The following is an 18,949-nucleotide window of genomic DNA, read 5'->3' on the forward strand; positions in this document are numbered from 1 at the left end:
TGCAAAGTTTGGCTGTGGCGGCAAATGGGTTTGGGCGGCTCCTCGGCGGGTGGCGGTGGTGGCCTTAGCGGTTCCTCCTGGTCCTGTTAATGTCAGGGCCAAGCCCGGGGAGGATGGCGCCCTAGAGCCTGGCCTTGCTGGGGTAGGGGCGGGAGGGGGCCGGGGCGGGGACCGGCCATGTCGGAGGTGACCCGGAGTCTGCTGCAGCGCTGGGGCGCCAGTCTTAGGAGAGGCGCCGACTTCGACTCTTGGGGCCAGCTGGTGGAGGCGATAGACGAGTATCAGATGTGAGTGACTAAACGCGGGAGCTGGCTGAGCGGGTCGCCTCCCCTTGTTTCTGCTCCGGTCTAGCATCCCCGTGTCCCGCAGCGCAGGCTTCTTGGGGTGGGGCTCCCGCAAGCACCAAGGCTGAGATTCCCCGGGCCCCGTTCTGGCTGCTTAGGAACCACCCGTCCCTCCCGGGAAGCTCTCGCACCTTTCTTTTTCTGCACAGGGCCGGGTCCATTCAACAGGTAGCTGGGGCCCTAACTGGCTCTCTCCTTACTTCCCATCAAGCTTCTCACGGGTCCTGGGCACTAAAGGCAGTCTCCTTTCCTTCCCGTCGCCTCTCCCAGGTTGCCACCCCTCCAGGAAAAAAGAAATCTGTCTTTGAAAATCCCTAGGGAATACTTCTGTGCTCTCCGCCCACGTTCCGGGGATGAGTGGCCTTGTTCTGCGTGTGTGTCTTCCACTCTCCACGTGTAGGAGAGGAAGGATGTGCTAGCGCGGGAGTAAAGGTTGCCCCAGGGAAGGGCCAGGGATCCCTCTTCTGCCAAGAGAAGGGTTCCTGCTCGATACACTATTGCTCCTTCTCCACCCCTCTTTCTAGTGAGCGGTGTTTTCACAATTCCAACCCGATTTCGTTTTCGATTTCTGGGACTGTTATTTGCTAGGCTGTGAGTCCCACCCACCCTCTCGCTTGACTGCTTTGGGTGGAGTCGATGCAGGATATGAATAGAGGGGAGCAAAAATGTGAATTAATAGAGCAGGCACAGAAGCCACCACTCCCTCTTTGGGTCCCTCCCCCTTTTCCTGTGTACAATGTATAGATAGCTTCAGGGTACGTGTGAGGAATGGTTTCCTTCATCCACCCAAGTCTCGTTTTCTCTTTCTCTTGCCTCCCAGCTTTAGGGATGCTTTTAAAATTAAAACAAAACAAAAAGCCTGTATAAACATCTTGCTTAGTTTCTTGGACTTCCTACTAAAAGTAGCTGCCCATTAAAATGCTATTGTTTGCAAGCCATTATCGTTAATTTTCAGTTTTAAAGTAAGTTATTGTTGGAGGTTTCTCAAACTGAAACCATTCTCATCTCCCTTTCTGGAAAGAATACAGAATTGGTACAAAACTTCTATTCCTACAATAGCTACTTGTTGTCTAGTATGTAAGATAATTTAGGTATATACTCTGCCCATCTTAACGAATAGAATGGTCCATAGGTTCAAAACCCCAGGGCTCTGGGTGTTTTGCTGTGTCAGACAACTACTAACATATATTTTGGATTCTCATGTGATTTGATTTGTTTTTGTAGTGGCCCACTAGGGATAGAATTTCTTTTTAGAAAATTAGAAAACTGGGATCACTACATGATATCTTTGAAATCTGGGGGGGAGGGAGATGTTTTCGGTTTTGTTTAGTTTTGCTTTTATAACTGCAGTGCCTTTTTGCTGGTGTATGAGTTAATAATGTTTTGTTACCTTGATCATTTAGCTGGTGGGCATCTGTGAGCATCACCCTCTATAGAAATGAAAGTGTCATATGCTGAAATGCAAAGCCACCTCTCACTTGTAATGCAGTGGGACCTGGCAGCTGTTGGTACTGGGCAGCAGACCTCCTAATGGAGAGTGGAGAATACCATGTCTAATTGAAATTACAAAGGAAGCTTGAACATGCAGGCTGCCTAGTGGGAATGAGAGAAACAGGCACATGCAAATCCTTTGTTGAGTCTCCACACTGACCACTGTACTAGAGAGCTATAGAATACTCTTCCAATTATAAGACTACACTGTCAGATTTCAGTAGAAACATGGCGACTGGGCCAAACTGTAACATTCAGGCTACACATAAATGAAGCCAAGCATTTACATTTTTCTAATTTACCAGAAAGAGGAGCACTTTGCCTTTCTCATTTTTTTTTTTTAAACACACTCTTTGGGAGGAAAGACAGGAGGCCAGTTGAAGATCATGATAATGTGAGAAGTAGTCACTGGCTAGATATCAAGAATGAAGGGAGAGGCCTCCGATAATTAGACCTTTTGATTGGGTGACCATGCTGTCTTTATAGACATACAACATACCGAGGCTGGTTTATGGGGGTATGTTGGAGGGGTTTATTAATTTTAAGAATACTATATTTTGTTTTTACATTTACTTTTTGTGTATGAGTGGTTTGGATATTTTTCCACATCACGTGTGTGCCTGGTGCTTATATGTGGAAGCCATGACTACCCAGGGATTGACTTGAGGTAATCAGACTTGGCAGCTTTATCTATTGAGTCATCTCACCTGTCTGTTCACAGTAATTTGTATTTGCAGTGTACCTGCCTGGAACTGGTGGAGAGAAAGCGTATCTCTTCGCTATTGATGGTTGAGATACACTAATTTCTGTCTGTAGAGAGGACAAGGTTCCTGTTAGTCACTTGTGGGCTTTAAAGTGTCCTTAGGACACTTCCTGAGAGCAAGTCCTGTTTACAGTGGGCACCTTTGTAGGAAAACAGATTCCTTTGCCTTTATGTGAGTTATGTGCCTCCGTGTGTGCAGCGGACACCCTCTACTACCCCACTTTCCTTCTCAGGGAAAATCTCTCCGCTGGGCTGGAAGAGGCAGGTCTAGGCAGTGCCGTGTCTCCTCCTCCTCGATGCTGGTTTACAGGTGTGCCAGGGATACGTGGCCAGCGGTGTGGCTGCTGACAGACCTCAGCCCTCAGGACTGTGCAGCAAGTGCTCTTAGCTGTGGAGCCATCACTCGCTCCAATCCCTAGAGAGCGATATCGGACTCATTTCTTAGCCTCAGTACTAATCAACTTTCATTTGTTCATATGATTATCCAGAGCGTGTAGGGTCTTCTTTGGTGCACAGAATGAGGTCTCATTTGTTTTTAGGATTGCATTCCCATGAAATTTGGGCACATTCACATGTACATGCACATGCACATGTGTGTGTGTGTGTGTGTGTATGTATGTATGTATGTATGTATGTATGTATTTTTACCTAGCCTTTTAAAGAATTTTTGTTCTTTATTTTAAATTTTAGCACTTGGGAGGAAAGGCAGGCAAGATAGAGGTTAGCATTTTCTACACAGCCAGTTCCAGGCCAGCCAGGGAGGGTTACCTAGTGAGACCCTGTCTCAAAACACAAAACACCACCAACAACAACTAAAAACTATAGAGACATAACTTATACACCACCAACCTGACACATTTTGCATGTATAATGTAATGATCTTTAAAGTTAAACTTACCAGATTGTGAAACTATCACTACCCTGGGTTTAGAACATTTCCCTTACCCCCGGAAGGTCCCTTGTGCTCCTTTATTTGCATTTCTGCTACATCCTTGAGTCCCTAACAGCTGCTCATCTATGATCTCTTTCCATAATGCTGTCTTTTCTGGACATTTCATGTAATAATCACCTAACTTGGGTTTATAGTGGCTTATTTATCATAATCTTTAAGATTAATTTGGCATGTCTCATGCTTTTTGTTAGCAAACAAAATGTTATATTGTATAAGTGTACCATGTTTTGTATGCCCATTCATTACTTAGTGGACATTCAAGTTTTGATTATTATCAGCAATGCTGCCCTAAACATTTCCATGCAATTCTTGTTCAAAATTATATTTTATTTTATTTTTAATTAATGGGGTGTGTGCACCTGAAGTTTGGAGAGCAGAAGTTTGGATCTCCTGGAGTTGGAGTTACAGGTAGCTCTGAGCTGCCTGGCATGGATATTAAGAACGGAGCTTGGATCCTCTTCAAGAGCAGTGTGCACTCTTAACCACTGAGCAATCTCTCCGCCCCTGTAATTCTTCTTGTGTACGTGCATTTTATTCCTTCCATGAAGATAGACGCCAATAAGTAGAATTGCTGGACCTTTTGCCAAATATGTGACCTTTAAAAGAAACCTGTCAAGTTATTGTCTGAAGTAGGGATAGCATTTCGTATTTCTGGCAGCAGTGGGAAGTTTTCTTCTTCCACATATCTAGCAATTGTTACTGTCTAATTGCAGCCCTTCTAGAGGGTGTGCAGCACACTTCACTGGTCTTAGTTTACATTACACAAACGACTGATACTGTTGAGTATCTTTTTGTATTTATATTTTCTCTATAAGTCTGTGTGTACCATGCAGATCTTTTGCCTGTTTTTAAACATTGAACTATCTTGCACATGTAAAGTTCTCAGGGTTCCCTGAACAAGGAAAATGGCCATATTAGTTTTTCCATATATCTTGTCTCATATAAAGTTCACGAAAGCTTATGAATAACACTTTGGGGAAAAGCTTTGGGAGGAAATAAATATGTAGAAGCAGCTACTATTTGGTTTTTGTTTTTGTTTTGTCTCAATGGGTTTGTTACTCTGGACTTCTATGGAATCATAGTCTTTTAATGTGGCCTTTTTCATTTATTATAATATCTTTTAAGTTCATATTATAGCATGCTATTTTAATTTCAGTCTTTTGACTGAATAACATTTCTTTTAAAAAAATTTTGTGTGTAAGTGTTTTGTGTTATCTGTACGTATGTACGTGTACCACATGTATGCCTGGTATCCACAGAGGTCAAGAAGAGGGTTGCTTACCCTTAGGACTGGAGTTACGATGGCTGTAAATTGCCAAGTAGGTGCTGGGACTTGAACCTGGCTCATCTGTAAGAGTAAGCTGTGCTCTGAACTGCCAAGCTATTCCCCGCCTTAGTGACAACGCTTTCACTGAATGGCTGTCCCACATTTTATTTATTCACTCATCAGTCATTGAACATTTTAGTTATTTCTGCTTTTCAGTTTTGAATAATGCATGTGTGTGTAAAAATATTTCATGTGAACATATATTTTGAGTTCTTTGGGCTGTATACCTACTAGTTTAAATTGCTAGGTCATGTGGTAAGTCTGTAGTTAATTATTTGGTAAACCACCCAACTTTTCATACAATTGGTACCATTTTCTGTTTTCTTTTTTAATCAGCTGTTAATGAGGGTTCTGGTTTTTTCCCTGTTATTTTCTCCTTTTGTTTTATTTTTTAAATCATGTGGCTCATCTCTGGTTGAGAGCGACCTGTCATTTGGTATACCTTTCTTATGACCAGTGATAATAGAGTTCTTCATGTTCTTATTGGCCATTTTTACATCTCAGGAAAAACCCATATCCAAACCATTTTGCCCAAACTAGACATTCTCTTTTTGTCTGTTTCTCCCCTTCTCTCCTCCTTCTCTCTGTCTCTGTCTGTCTCTCTCCCATTCTCTCTCCCTCCACTTTCTCCCCCCCCCCCTCTCTCTCTCTCTCTCTCTCTCTCTGTGTGTGTGTGTGTGTTTTAAATGTCAGTCCTTTTTGTTATACTCTTTAACAAATAGAGTAGTAACATTGATCCAACCTTGAAAACACTCAGAGAGCCTACCTACCTGCTGCTTGCAGGCATGTGTGTACCATGTGTGTGGAGGTCAGAGGACAACTTGGGAAAGTTGGTTCCTGTGGGCCTTGGGGATCACATTTGGACCATGAGACTCCGTGGAAGTCCTCTCCCCAGCCGTAGCTGCTGTTTACAGTATGGTGACAATGTGGCAACCAGTGATTTCTGCTTATGAATGTTGGGATTTTCCCCCAAAACAAGTACCTTCACAAGTAGATTTTGATAGAGTATTTGAACTTTGTCATGGATGTAATCTGGATGTGGACTAGACAGCAGGTCGATACTAGATCTCTAAAGCACCTCTAGTCAGCACAGCTCTTGGCGCTCAGTTGGAAAGTGTAAACTGAGTCTGGATACCGCCCTCTGGCTCGTTGCAGAAGAGACCATTCATGCTGAGGAAAGCTGGATGCAGTGTTCCCTGAGAGCCTCCCCAGCCCTAGCGTTTTACTTTACTGTCCTAGCTCCAGTTCTGCCGTGAAACGTGAGAAGTAGCGTATTTAGAGTTTGTGTCTAAGGGTGAGAGAGACTGGCATCGTTACAACAAAGCACTGTGCTTCGCTGCATTTAAAAGATTGAGCTGTATCATCATGGTGCTGTCGAGATAGCCTGCTTGCTTTCAGTTCTAAACAATGTTTTCTTCTTACAGATTAGCAAGACACTTACAGAAGGAGGCCCAAGCTCAACACAATAATTCTGAATTCACAGAAGAGCAAAAGGTACTATAAAGCAATCTCTAGGTGCATGTGACTCCCACTGAAAGGAAAGGGCTACAATGCTATGTGTTTTCAGGGCTATCGTTTGCTATTGGATAACCAATTGGTGGGCTCCTCCCTGGGCAAGACTGCCCTGCTCTCAGTATTCCTTAGTTGCCTCAGTTCTTCGTGTAGGGCTGGAACCTCATGGGCTTTTCTTTGTCTGTCTTGGCATGTCTGTTGTTTGTGGGTTTGTTGTTGTCATTGTTTTTGAGACAGGGTCTCTCATTATGTAGCCCTGATGTCTTGAAACTCACTATATAGACCAGGATGGTCTTGAACTCACAGCATTTCACTTGCCTCTGCCTCCCAAGTGCTGGGATTAAAGGCACAGACCACCATGCCTGGAAGACTTACTTGAGCCTGTTCAAGGTTAGTTTACCGAGCATTCATTTTAATTCTCAACAGTCTTGTTATTATGACAACTGATTGTAATGTAATAGCCGGCGGATGACAACTGATCCAGCCGGTGGAAAGCTTCCAGGTGCTTCATTCCATTGAATTCCCTACTTGGTGTACAGTAGGTTTTTCATGTAAGTTTCTACATAGAACAGATCCTGATGATACTTAGGAAGCTTTTCCCTGTTTTGAATCAAACTTAGTGGTAAAGAGAATTCAGTACTATGTGCTTGTTGTATATTTTTAGGATTCCCCCTTTCTATCTCCTTTTCTCTACCTGCATCTCTTCATTTTCTCTCTCTGTCTCTCTGACTCTCTCACTTTCTCGCTCTCCAGGTAGACAGAAGATGACTAGTTACTTAAATGTTAAAAAATTAAGTTTGGATTAAATGAGGCTATATTCTTTTTTTTTAAGATTTATTTATTTATTTATTTATTTATTTATTTATTTATTTATTTATTTATTTTATATATAAGTACACTGTAGCTGTCTTCAGACACACAGAAGAGGGCATCGGATCCCATTACAGATGGTTGTGAGCCACCATGTGGTTGCTGGGAATTGAACTCAGGACCTCTGGAAGAGCAGTCTGTGCTCTTAACTGCTGAGCCATCTCTCCAGCCTGAGGCTATATTCTTTATATATGTTTGACTTTTCCTTATGTAAATTGAATATATATAGCACAATTACTTTATTTTTTTTTACCTTTTCTCATAATTGATCTTTTGAACTATCAATTTCCCTAGGCAATGACAAAGTAAAATAGTATTTACCTAGATTTTCTGTACTGTACTATGTAAGAACAATTAGTTTTTGAGTGAGTGCTAATAATTTAAGTCTACAGTTAGACTTAGCTTACCTTCACTGTTCAGTCTTTTTTTTTTTTTTTTTTTTTTTTTGGCTGTGTGAAGGCGTGGGGGTGGGAAGGTTTTGACTCAGAGATGCACCTGCCTCTGCCTCCTGAGTGCTGGGATTAGAGGTGTGCGCCACCACTGCCTGGCTGCTTCATCTATCCATCCATCCATCCTTTCTTTCTTCCTTCCTTCCTTCCTTCCTTCCTTCCTTCCTTCCTTCCTTTCTTTCTTTCTTTCCTTCTTCCTTCCTTCCTTCCTTTCTATTATTTATTATTAAGGTGTGTGTGAGAGAACGGTCTTCAGGAATTGGTTCTTTCTTTGCACTCTCACCTCTTAGGTTGGCAGGCTGGCACAGCAAACACAGCTGTCCCTTCTGTTCCCTGGACCGCCTGGCTCCCAGTGCTTAGTCTTGCTGCATTTGCAGTCTGACGTGTGTAGACTTGAGCTGCTCACTCATATTTCTGCACTGTTTCAGTAGAGCCCACCATTTTGACCTCGAGCAACTGAGGCTGGGCATCATTTCTTTTTTTTTTTTTTTTTTTTTTTTTCCCCAGAGCTGGGGACTGAACCCAGGGCCTTGCGCTTGCTAGGCAAGCACTCTACCGCTGAGCTAAATTACCCCAACCCCTGGGCATCATTTCTTAAAGCAGCTGTGAATAACGTTTGCCACAGTGCAGTGCAGTTCTGTATAAAAAGCACTTGTTCTACAAGAGAAAGTGGGGGCTGAAGAGGTGGCTCAGCGGTTAAGAGCACCTACTGCCCTTCCAGAGGACTGAGTTCAGTTCCTAGCAATCACATGGTGGCTCACAACCATCTGAAATGGGATCTGATGCCCTCTTCTCCTGTGTCTGAAGACAGCTACCGTGTATTCATATACATGAAATAAAAATAAATCTTTTTTAAAACATGAGTTTTTTAGTGAACCCCCAATTGTTGAACTACATTTTTATCTTAGGTGTTAAGTGTATTAAATTAAATAGATTTTTTAATTAAAAAAAAAAAACACCAATCAAACAGTCAGCCTGGGGGAAGGAGGGGACAAGAAAAAAAAAGTAGAAGCTGTCCTTTGGAAGTACTTAGTGTATTGATATATCTCAGTACAAGTAGAATTACGTTTTTTTTCCGGAACTGAGGACTGAACCCATGGCCTTGTGCTTGGTAGGCAAGCGCTCTACCACTGAGCTAAATCCCCAACCCCTAGAATTACTTTTTAAAAATTTAAAAGACAGTTAATTTTGTGTCTGTGTGTTTCACCTGTATGTATATCTGTGTACCACTTTCGTGCCTGGTGCCCATAGAAGCCAGAAGAGGTTTGCATAACCAATGCATCGATTTATCTCAGTGCAAATAGAATCCTTTTTAAAATCTTTAAAAATAATTTGTATATGGATGTTTTGCCTGTATGTATGTCTGTCTACCACTTGCATGCCTGGTGCCCACAGAAGTCAGAAGAGGGTGTTTGATCTCTGCACCTGAAGGTAGAGATGGTTATGCTATGAGCTGCCAAGTCCTTGATGGGCCTTGATCCCAAGTCCTCTGCAAGAGCAACCAGTACTCGTTAATTGCCATCTCTTCAGCTTCTAGATGTTTTTTAATACGTAAGAAATTATAGCGAAATCTATGACTTTACCTTTTCAAGCCCTTCCTTTCCTCTCTGGACCTGAAGCCGGAGAACACGCTATGTCTCTTTCCTAGACTCTGTAGTTTTAGAACCCCTGCTTGGCTCCTCAGCCAGTCCCCCTGAGTCTCAGTAGGCTTGGATTGCTCCCTTTGTTGGAGCTTGTAGAGGCTCGTGCCCAGCCTTGTACTGCACACGTCTGTAGTTACACGGGAGATGAGCTCTTTGAAAAAAGGAGCCGTGCCTAGTCATTAGTGTCCACTTTATATCCTGTTAAACATGTATCCGATGGTAAAATTTCTGACCGTTTATTGTAAATACCGGCTTTGCTTAGTATTTAAAATAAGATAGATTTGCTTCAGTCAGAATTGCATTATGCTAGGGCACTACTGATAACTTCAGAAATTTTAAATGCTTCAGGGAGTTTTAGGCTTATTGGAAAAGACAAATTGGAAGGACCCATGGGACTGAGTGAGCATTATTTTTCCTTGGCATTTGTTTTGGAACATTTGTATTTATTCTTAATTAATCCATTAATTAATTAATCTATTTATTTTTGTGACAGGTCTCTCTGTGTAGTCCTGGCGGTCCTGAAACTCCGTGTGGACCAGGCTATCCTAGAATTCACCGAAACATGCCTGCCTCTGATTCTCTGAGTGCTGGGCTTAAAGACCTGTAACCATGCCCAGCTATTTAAATTTAACTGATGCAGAAAACCATTCAGATTGTGCATATTAATGGGCAACCAGATTGAGTATTTATTTATCGATTGATTGATTGAGACAGGTTCTCGTTATGGAGCCCTGGCTGCTTTAACTTGCTACATGCAGCAGGATGTGAGATCTACAGAGAAATGAAGTTTAATTTCTTAAAAAAAAAAAAAAAAAGAACTAGAAACCTCTTACTGGTTAAAAAGAAAGTTCCTGGGTTGGGGATTTAGCTCAGTGGCAGAGCGCTTGCCTAGGAAGCGCAAGGCCCTGGATTCGGTCCCCAGCTCCAAAAAAAAGGACCAAAAAAAAAAAGTAATTCATTATCTAAAAAGAAAGTTCCTGATTTTATGTTTTTTTATTTTTATCCCTACAGAAAACCATCGGCAAAATTGCAACATGTTTGGAATTGCGAAGTGCAGCATTACAGGCAAGTGGAACGTTTGTTGTTGCTGGTGGTGGTGTTGTAGTGTTGTGGTTTTGTTTTGTTTTGTTTTTTTGTTTTTGGTTTTTTTTTTTTGTTTTTGGTTTTTTTTTTTTTTTTTTTTTTTTTTTTTTAGCTTTCTAATAGGATTGTTTTTCGGAAACATTAGGCATTCATGGCAAAAGCTGTGTCCTCTCAGAAGAGTTTTACAATTATGGGAGTTTGTCAGTAGCATGCATACTTACATGAGTATGTAGTTTGTAAACTATAGCAGTCAAAGATAGAACTTTAATTTTTTCTATTACTTTTAGCCTGAATGTTTCAAAAATGCAAAACCCAGTTTGGCACTGTTCATTTTCTACTATGAAAGCAAGAAATAGATTTTGAATAATTTTAAATATTTGGTTTTTGCCACTTAAGGGACATAGGGTACAGTGAAGTCTTTGTAGTAAAAAGATGTAATGTGCATATTTTAAATTTAGTCCACACAGTCCCAAGAAGAGTTTAAGCTGGAGGACCTGAAGAAGCTAGAACCAAGTAAGTTTTATATTCTGGTGCTCTGTGGTCTCTCTCAGGGAAATAATTCATTGTAGGCATTAACGGTTTACCATAGATGGCGGTCTTCTCTCAATTTCCTCGTATGTAGCATCCTTTGAGTCCTTTTTAAGTTCCTGCAATCTTTGTAGTACTTAGAGTTTGATGTAAATAATATTCACCTTTATTTTTATGACACTAGTTTGTTTGGGAAACATTTCCAGCAGAGCCTAAGGGAGAATGTTAGCCGTGGGTAATGACGCCATGCATCCCACATGGCACGGAACTGTGGCCTGCCGCAGGCCTTGCTAGAGAATACTCCTTTGCTGAGTTTAGCTTTCCTCTTCCTTTACAGCTTTCTGAAGGAAATAACTTCTTCAAATATTTTGGTGGTTAAGATGCTGCTCAAAAGGCTGCCACCGCTTTCCCTCCCTCTTCCTTTTTGGCTGGTTCAGATCACATGGAAGTTCTGTTTCTTGAAATGTCTGCAATATGGGCAGAGGTGAACACGACAGTGAGCCTGAAGCCAGTACCAGTGAGGTGGGCCTGCACGGCTCAGCGTGTATGTGAACGGAAGAGCAGTTCTCGGAGCATCTCTTAAGACAGATTTCAAGTAGGGAATCAAAGTTGAGAACATGAAGGAATCTTGCTGTGGGCACATTCTCTCACTGCTTAGTTGAGGAATGAGATGAAGTGACTGGCCCTGCCTCTCTGCAGCCCTTAGCTGGGCAGGGCCTGAATCAGGGGAGCAGAGTTCCTACTCGTGCAGTCCTGTTGGTGTCTCCACACCACACCGTGGGTGAAAGGTCAAAGGCCTGAAGAGATTGCTCGTTGCAGTCTCACAAGCTGCCATCCCAGTTCACTCACAGCAAGTCTGAGAAAGCAGACAGATGTGAGTTACTGAAGAAGCGAAATGTGCTGTAATGGAAGGACCAGGGCAGACAGAGGACTGCAGCGTCTGTACTGGGAGGGATCAGGTTTCTGTTGTTTTGTTTGGGATGGTAGAGAGAAGCAACAAAGAACACAGACACACAGATCTGCTGTGATTCTGGTGGCTTTTCCACAATTGTTACCCGGTCAGATTTCATCTCCTCAGAGCAAGATCCTTCTGCATATGGCAAGAATTATGATGGACTGTGTCATTTTAATAGTTTTGGTTACTTTATATAATGCAGACCATAGCCTTTTTGTTACAAGAACTGTAATTCTATATTCCTAAATAGTTTTTACCTGTACTTGGTATATATAGGAATGCCAATCAAATAATGTAAAAAGTTTTCATCTTTTCTGACCACATTTTCTCATGCCTGGAACTTTTAGGTTCTCTTTAAAAAACATTAACAAGTAGTTTATACAGTTTTTTTTACTAGTAGCTTTATTGAAGTAATATTTAGATACCGTAGAAGTATTTCCTCCTTTGTATTGTCTTGACACTGAGGCCATCACCATAGTCAGTGTTAGGATCCTTTCATCCCCTCAACAGAAACCCTGTGCCCACCAGCCTCACTCACTCCTACCAATCCTGACCTTCTCCAAGTTCCAATTCCAGGCAACCACTAATTTAATTTGTCTATAGACTTGTGTATTCTGAACATTTTATACAAATGCAATCATATCTGGCATCCCATGACTGGCTATACCTAAGGTATTTTGGAGAAAAGCACACTGGTGGCTTTAATAAGAAGCTTGTAACTCTGAGGCTGGTGTCTCCTTGGTAGAGCACATGCCCAGCATGTGTGAGGTCCCAGAGCCACAGAGAAGCAAACACACAAATACACCAAGGTCAGAGCTCTCATCGGGAGGAGGGTGCCTCGGTCTAAGGAAACTTAAATGATTAAAAAAAAGTAAGAGTCTGGCATTTTACAATTACTATATTCAGTTAGGGTTTTGGGTTTTGTTTGCTTCAAACACAGTTTAAGAATATTGCAGAGGGCTGGGGATGTGGCTTATAGGAACAAGGCCTTGGTTACTCCACTAGGGTTGTAAGAGAGGCAAAGGGGAGGGATGGAGTAGGTAGGGAACTGTTCGTAGGTGGGGTCTGTGAAGACGTACACTGTTCCCCAGTGCCTCTCTGTGATCCTCGTCCACAGTCTCTCCCAGTGCCCCCCCCCCCTTCTTGTTTGTTTTTAAGAGTTATCAACTGTATGACTTGGCATTTGGAGAAATCCTCTCAGCTGCCTTTTGCTAATAACAGCTCTGATGCTTGTCTGGGCCTTTGTGCTTGCAGAGTTGGGAGTGGGTTTGATATCTGTTAATCCTAAATGCCACAGCTTTCTGTCTAGTTCTGACTCCTGAGCACAGTTGATTCATGCCTTAGTGGGAAATTAGAGTAAGAGTGCCTTGCTGTTCCTCGTGCTTGCTTTTTTTTTTCTTTTTAAGGCTTTTCTTTGTATTTTAAAGGTTTACATTAGATTTATTTTGCTTTGTTTTGGTAAGAGGACAAGGCCTTGCTGTGTAGCTCAACCTTGTCTGAAACTCCATTCTCCCCTGCATTAGCCTCCCAAGTACAGGGACTACAGTAATTTACCACTAGCTTTGCCTTCGTTTTATTATATTTGAATTTGTATAATGCTTTTCATTTGACCTTCTTGACTTTAAAAAGGTTGTTTTATGTCTATCTTAACCTATATCCATATCTGCCTGTCTGTCTGTCTATTTGCCTGCCTGCCTGTCTGTTTTGTCTGTCTGTCTGTCTGTCTGTCTGCCTGCCTATCTATCTGGAAGGCTTGAAGGCTCACCATCTGAGTAGACATCAGAGGATAACTTCAGGACAGCCTATAGGAACTGCTTCTCTCCTTCCAGGAATCCAACCCAGGTCCTTGGAACCAGCAACAAGCACATTTACTTACCCAGTGAGCACTCTGCTGGACCCTTCTCCACACTTCTGCTGATTAACTTGCTGTTTTTCTGGAAGGAGCATAGCTATGTCTACGTTACCTCAGGAGGACATACTCTGTAATTTTTAGTTTATCAAAGTTAGGCACTTACGAGTTATTTCTCTCAAATATTTTCTGCAACTCAGTGTTTAATAGCATTTTAGATGAACTATTCTCAGTCAAGTTTTCCCTTGATTATGCTTTTCTGAGGAAAAATACTGACAGTGGCTTTCAATATGGTGGACTAAGGTGATTCATTTTGCTCATGTTTTCTTTCCTTAGGAGTTTTTTAATCTCTTGACATTCCCGTCTAAAGTTCATATTAAACCTGTGATTGTAGTAATTCTAGTAACTTTTGTTTTTCTCTTCAGGATGTAGTTTACTCCAACCTATTTTCCCCAACCCCCAAAAATTCCTTTCCAATGACCTATCCTTTAGAGCGCCACAGAAATTCACCTTTCCTGTAAGCTTTCTGTGCTTTCCCAAGCCTGAGCTAGCCACCCCCTCCTCTCCTCTCCACTCTCAGAGTTCATGGCTTTCCCCAGTCTATTTATTCTAGTCCTCAGAACCCTTACAGAGCCTTTGGCCTCCCCATGCGTAGTCTATGCAGTGCTCTGTTTAGAGTAGAAATGTGGCAATTGTGTGTTGTATTTAATAGATTTGAGTGTCTTAAGAGGGAGTCTTCTTACATAGCTTAGAAACCAGCCATTCAGAGGGAAAGTAGTTTCCATCTATGTCTGCGTGAAGTGATTGACACATTGCTACACGGACATGTGATCTCCACATGAAGTGATTGATACATTGCTACACGGACATGTGATCTCCACATGTGTCATTTTTTAAGAGCAGGAAGTGCAAGGGGATAGCAGGTTCATTCCCACAGTCAGAAGGGCTAGGAGCACAGAGGGTACCATGGGGGTCAGAGTGCTTGTGAGTGCATGAAACTGAAGGCCCTGTGAGTGGTCTAACTAAGGGGTGAAAAACACTTAGTGAGGCCTGAGAAGAGCAAAATGGCTCAGAGTGCAAGACACTTGCCATTAACTGCCAGAATTCAACCCCCAGGACCCACATAGAGCAAGGAAAGAGTCTATTCCCAAAAATTGTCCTCTTACCTCCACAGTGCACACGCACAAAGTACATAAGAGGTACCAGGTACAAATCAGTGGAGCCTGGCTTATGGAAGCAGGCCATTGGGAGCATTCCATTGTTGGTTTTATACAGAAGCACATGTGCCTTCAGGGACCATGACAGGCCTCAGATCCCCTAGAACTGAAGTTATAGGTGGTTGTGAACTATCCCAAGTGGGTGCTTGGAACTGAATTATGGTTCTCTCAAAGAATAAATAGTACATGCTCTTAAACGCTGAGCCATCTCTCCACTGTTTTTCCCGTCCAAAGCACTGATACCCGAAAAAAGAAGTTTACAAAATGCAAAATATGTGTAGTTATGGTAATACATGCCTGTTATTATTCCACTCTGAAGACGGAGGCAGAAGGATTAGAAATTCAAGTCTAACTTCAACTATGTAAGGAGTTTAAGGCCAGCCTAACCTACATGAAACCCTCTGTGGTAAGGGAAAATGTTCTTTGTAACTAATGTAGCTTTCAACTTCTTTTATATGTGTAAGGGTTGGCGTTTTCTCATTATCATAAAATAGGATTTCTGTGTCATCTCCACTATAAATGACACGTGCTGTAATCCTCGCTCCCATTGTTAGTGTCCCCACAATACTGAGTACTTGCTGGTTACTGAGATAACAGTTCACTGTAACCATCAAGTTCAGAAGGGATATTGTTGTGTTTTGAAAAGGCAGAACTTCTCTGTGAGGCAGGAAACATTCAGTCACAACAGAAAACTGTGATGGGCATTGAGCCCCACATAGCAGCGCATTTCTACTTCCCCTTCATCCAGCCTCTCTAGGGTTGGGAGACTTTTTACTCTAGCATAGCTGTACAGGTATTCTTCGTTGGAACTGTAGAGCTGGATTTTATTTAAACCTACTTTGGTCTTCTGATAACTTTTTCTTGCTTGTAAACGTTGTATTATTTGAAGAAGCCAGACTCAAGCTGGATGTGGTGGGATATATCTGTTCAAGAGGCTGAGGTGAGAAGATTGTCATGAGGTCAGGGTAAGGCACTGTCACATAGTGAATTCTAGGTTGAGATACTGAGTGAAACTCTCTCACAAAGAAGCTCCCCACCCCAAAGCTCTGCTACCTTCTCCGAGCCATTGTTGTTCTTGCTTTTTCTGGAATACTGGACAGCTCTGACCCCAGAGGGGCTGTGGACCATGCTCCATCCTGGGTCACAGCTCCAATGTCTTTTTATAACCTAGTTTTGAGGCACTGACTTCAGCTGCTGCTATATCTCTACCCATTCACACAGTACCCATCCTAACAGTAACCACATTTGTACGTGAGCTTCTTTACTTATTGGCATTCATTGTCTGTTTTTCTCCAGTTTGGTTTAAGGTCCAAATGGGAGTTTTTGATAAGTGTCTGTGTCAGTCTAAAACCTGTCCACAGCCAGTATTCATGTCTGAAGACTTCCCTTAGGAAGAAGCTGAACTGAATCTAGTTCTGTAATATGTTAATAATACATGCAATACAATTTTATCATAAGCAAGACATCAAAAGAATAACTTTTCTGACACCTTTGCAGTTTTATGCTATTGAGGCTCCAATTTTATTCGAGACAGAATAAAACGTGGTGTTATGCTCTTCTGCTGTCCTCTAGCATGTTCATATTTATGTGATATCTGGTCTATTTGTTGACGTTTTGTTGTCTGTTTTTCTTGAGTTTGGTTTAAGATCTATTTAGGAGTTCTTGATCGCTGTGTATCCTAGGAAAGTCTAAAACACTGTGGGTAGTAAATTCACAGTTACTAAGAAAAGAAAGATGGTAGAAGGGTATAGGTAAGAGCTGAAGAGAGAGGATGCAAATCAGTGAGAACTGTGGCTGCTGACTTCTTTTCTCACTGGACTCAGCACACATAGAAGAAGTTGGATAACAACCGACAGTCACCGTAATATGTCAGGCCATTGCCACTGGTGCCCTCTGGGAGGTAAAGGCTGAGTGTGCTGAGTACCAAGACACAAGAGCCTTTTGTGTTGCCCATTTCATGCTGTGGGTTCCTGCAGTGTATTATGGGGACCTGTAAGGCTGGAGGTAAAGCACTTCTGCAGATGCAGCAGCACCACAGAGCATCTCCTTCTATCTTCTGTGCCCAAAGGGAGCTGTGGGGGTTGAGCCAGGACATAGGACTGTGTTGTCTAGGACTTCTCTGGAAGATAAACACTCCTTTGTCTATATCTGTAATATATGGAGATACACAGTAAGTTTTATCATAAAAGGAATATGGTAAGTATAACCATGTTAATACAAACTATATCAGTTTGGTAATATCGAAGAGAAAACTTGAGACAGAATAAAATATGTTCCTGTGTTTCACTGATTGTAATCTTTAATGTTAGTCCCTTAATTAAAGCAGTACAGGGAGGAGGTACCTCATGTCTCACCCAGGACCTTGTATGTAGTAGAAAAAGGTTTGGGGGGCTAATTTTCCTCAGACTGTCTGCAAACAAATGCATAGTAGCTCTTGAAAGATAGTCTGGGAATTTAAAAATATATTTAAATGTGCTTGGCAAAAATGACTAAAAATTAGCTCTCTGAGCTACAATGTTTGGTTTTCATAGAAAAATTGATGTTTCTTTGTCTTTTTATTACAGTCCTGAAGAACATTCTTACATATAATAAAGAGTTCCCGTTTGATGTCCAGCCTATCCCATTAAGGTATCACGTTTACCTTCTTCCTTACCGTCTTCTTCATTCCTGGTCTTCAGAGGGCTGTGTTGCTTTACACACTTTGGTGTCATTGCTAACGGTTGGTATCCACATTGGTAACAGTGCTTTTAACACACCTACCATCCTGGGAGCTGTTCTGAGGTCTCGCTGGTGTACTGAGTATTATCTATCACTCATTGTTTAAGGGTTTTTCTTCTCTCACTCTCTCTCTCTTTTCCATTTAGACGGATTTTAGCACCTGGTGAAGAGGAGAATTTGGAATTTGAAGAAGATGAAGAAGGTGGTGCTGGAGCAGGACCTCCTGACTCCTTTTCTGCTAGAGTTCCTGGTGGGCATCCTTACACAGCACATGCACTTGGCCTTTGGCTAATTTTGTTCCTGTGCTCTCTTGTCTTACCTTTTAATTGTGAATGCCTGTGAATCTCTCAACACAGATTCCAAAACCCCTCTCCCTGTGCAGCCAGCCACAGAGACAGCATTTAATTCTCACTGTAAAAAGTTGTGGCAACATTGTGAACAGTGAAATGTATACACAGAGATTCAGTACACAGCTGCTATTAGGAATTAGACACAGTTACCTTCTACCTGCCATCCACCAGAATTACAGGTTTCAGAAGGAAAGAGTGTTACACAAGCATATTGCTCACATATACAGTTGAGCGGTTAAAGGAAGAGCAGGGCACATGGAAGTCCTCATCAGATCCAAGATCCTAGAAATCACCACAGGTCAGCCTTGCAAATGGGCTTTGCCTTAGGCCTGCAGTATCAGCCTGTGTCTATGCTACATAATCAGCCTGTAACCAGATTGTGGTTGGTGCACCTTTACCTATGAGGAGTAAAGGATACACACCGAGCTGTTTTTATTTGTGGACAAGCTTGGATGAAGATCTTCCTTCCCTGTGAATATAATAACTTTAGGGAAATCACACACAGTTGCTGTTACTACTGGCGGTCCGTTTCAGGTACAAGACATTAATTAGTTCTAGTCTGTTGTGCTTCTAAAGACAGATGCTTCTTTCTTTATTTTTTAAAATTTTATTAGACTTACTCATTTTTAAAATTTCATGCTGAGTGTTGTGCCTGCAAGTATGTACGTGCAGCACATGCATGTCTAGTGTCTGCGGTGTACGAACCATTATTACTGTTGCGTTAAACACAATTTTATATAGACTTTTTTAAAGCATCAACTATGAAAGAAGGCATTAAGAAATTTGTCTGTCTTAGCATGAAATTGTCATAGAAGACACCATGAGAGACCAGAGTGTAAGCAGCCTGTCTGTGTGTGGTGGTAAACAACAGCAGTGCTTGCTGTCTTCCGGGAGAGCG

The 18,949-nt window shown here is 42.0% G+C and overlaps 1 protein-coding gene and 1 long non-coding RNA gene across 2 annotated transcripts in view; one reads left to right on the plus strand and one right to left on the minus strand.

Moving 5' to 3' along the window:
• Positions 1 to 30: 30 nt before the first annotated feature.
• The window catches only part of Aida (axin interactor, dorsalization associated), a 27,605-nt gene continuing 8,686 nt past the window's right edge, over positions 31 to 18,949 (plus strand). The window contains exons 1-6 of the mRNA NM_001127600.1: positions 31 to 287; positions 6,302 to 6,371; positions 10,363 to 10,416; positions 10,893 to 10,947; positions 17,548 to 17,611; positions 17,848 to 17,951. Of these exons, the coding sequence (NP_001121072.1) occupies positions 178 to 287; positions 6,302 to 6,371; positions 10,363 to 10,416; positions 10,893 to 10,947; positions 17,548 to 17,611; positions 17,848 to 17,951 (457 nt within the window). The 5' untranslated portion in view covers positions 31 to 177. The remainder of the gene's footprint in view (positions 288 to 6,301; positions 6,372 to 10,362; positions 10,417 to 10,892; positions 10,948 to 17,547; positions 17,612 to 17,847; positions 17,952 to 18,949) is intronic.
• On the minus strand, positions 16,474 to 17,861 carry LOC120096334 (uncharacterized). The gene is made up of 2 exons (XR_015636242.1): positions 17,637 to 17,861; positions 16,474 to 17,131 (listed from the first exon to the last, which is right to left on the minus strand). It is a non-coding gene; the product is annotated as an uncharacterized LOC120096334 (long non-coding RNA).

Source organism: Rattus norvegicus, chromosome 13 (assembly GCF_021556685.1).
Source record: "Rattus norvegicus strain SHRSP/BbbUtx chromosome 13, alternate assembly SHRSP_T2T, whole genome shotgun sequence".
NCBI classification, from domain to species: domain Eukaryota; kingdom Metazoa; phylum Chordata; class Mammalia; order Rodentia; family Muridae; genus Rattus; species Rattus norvegicus.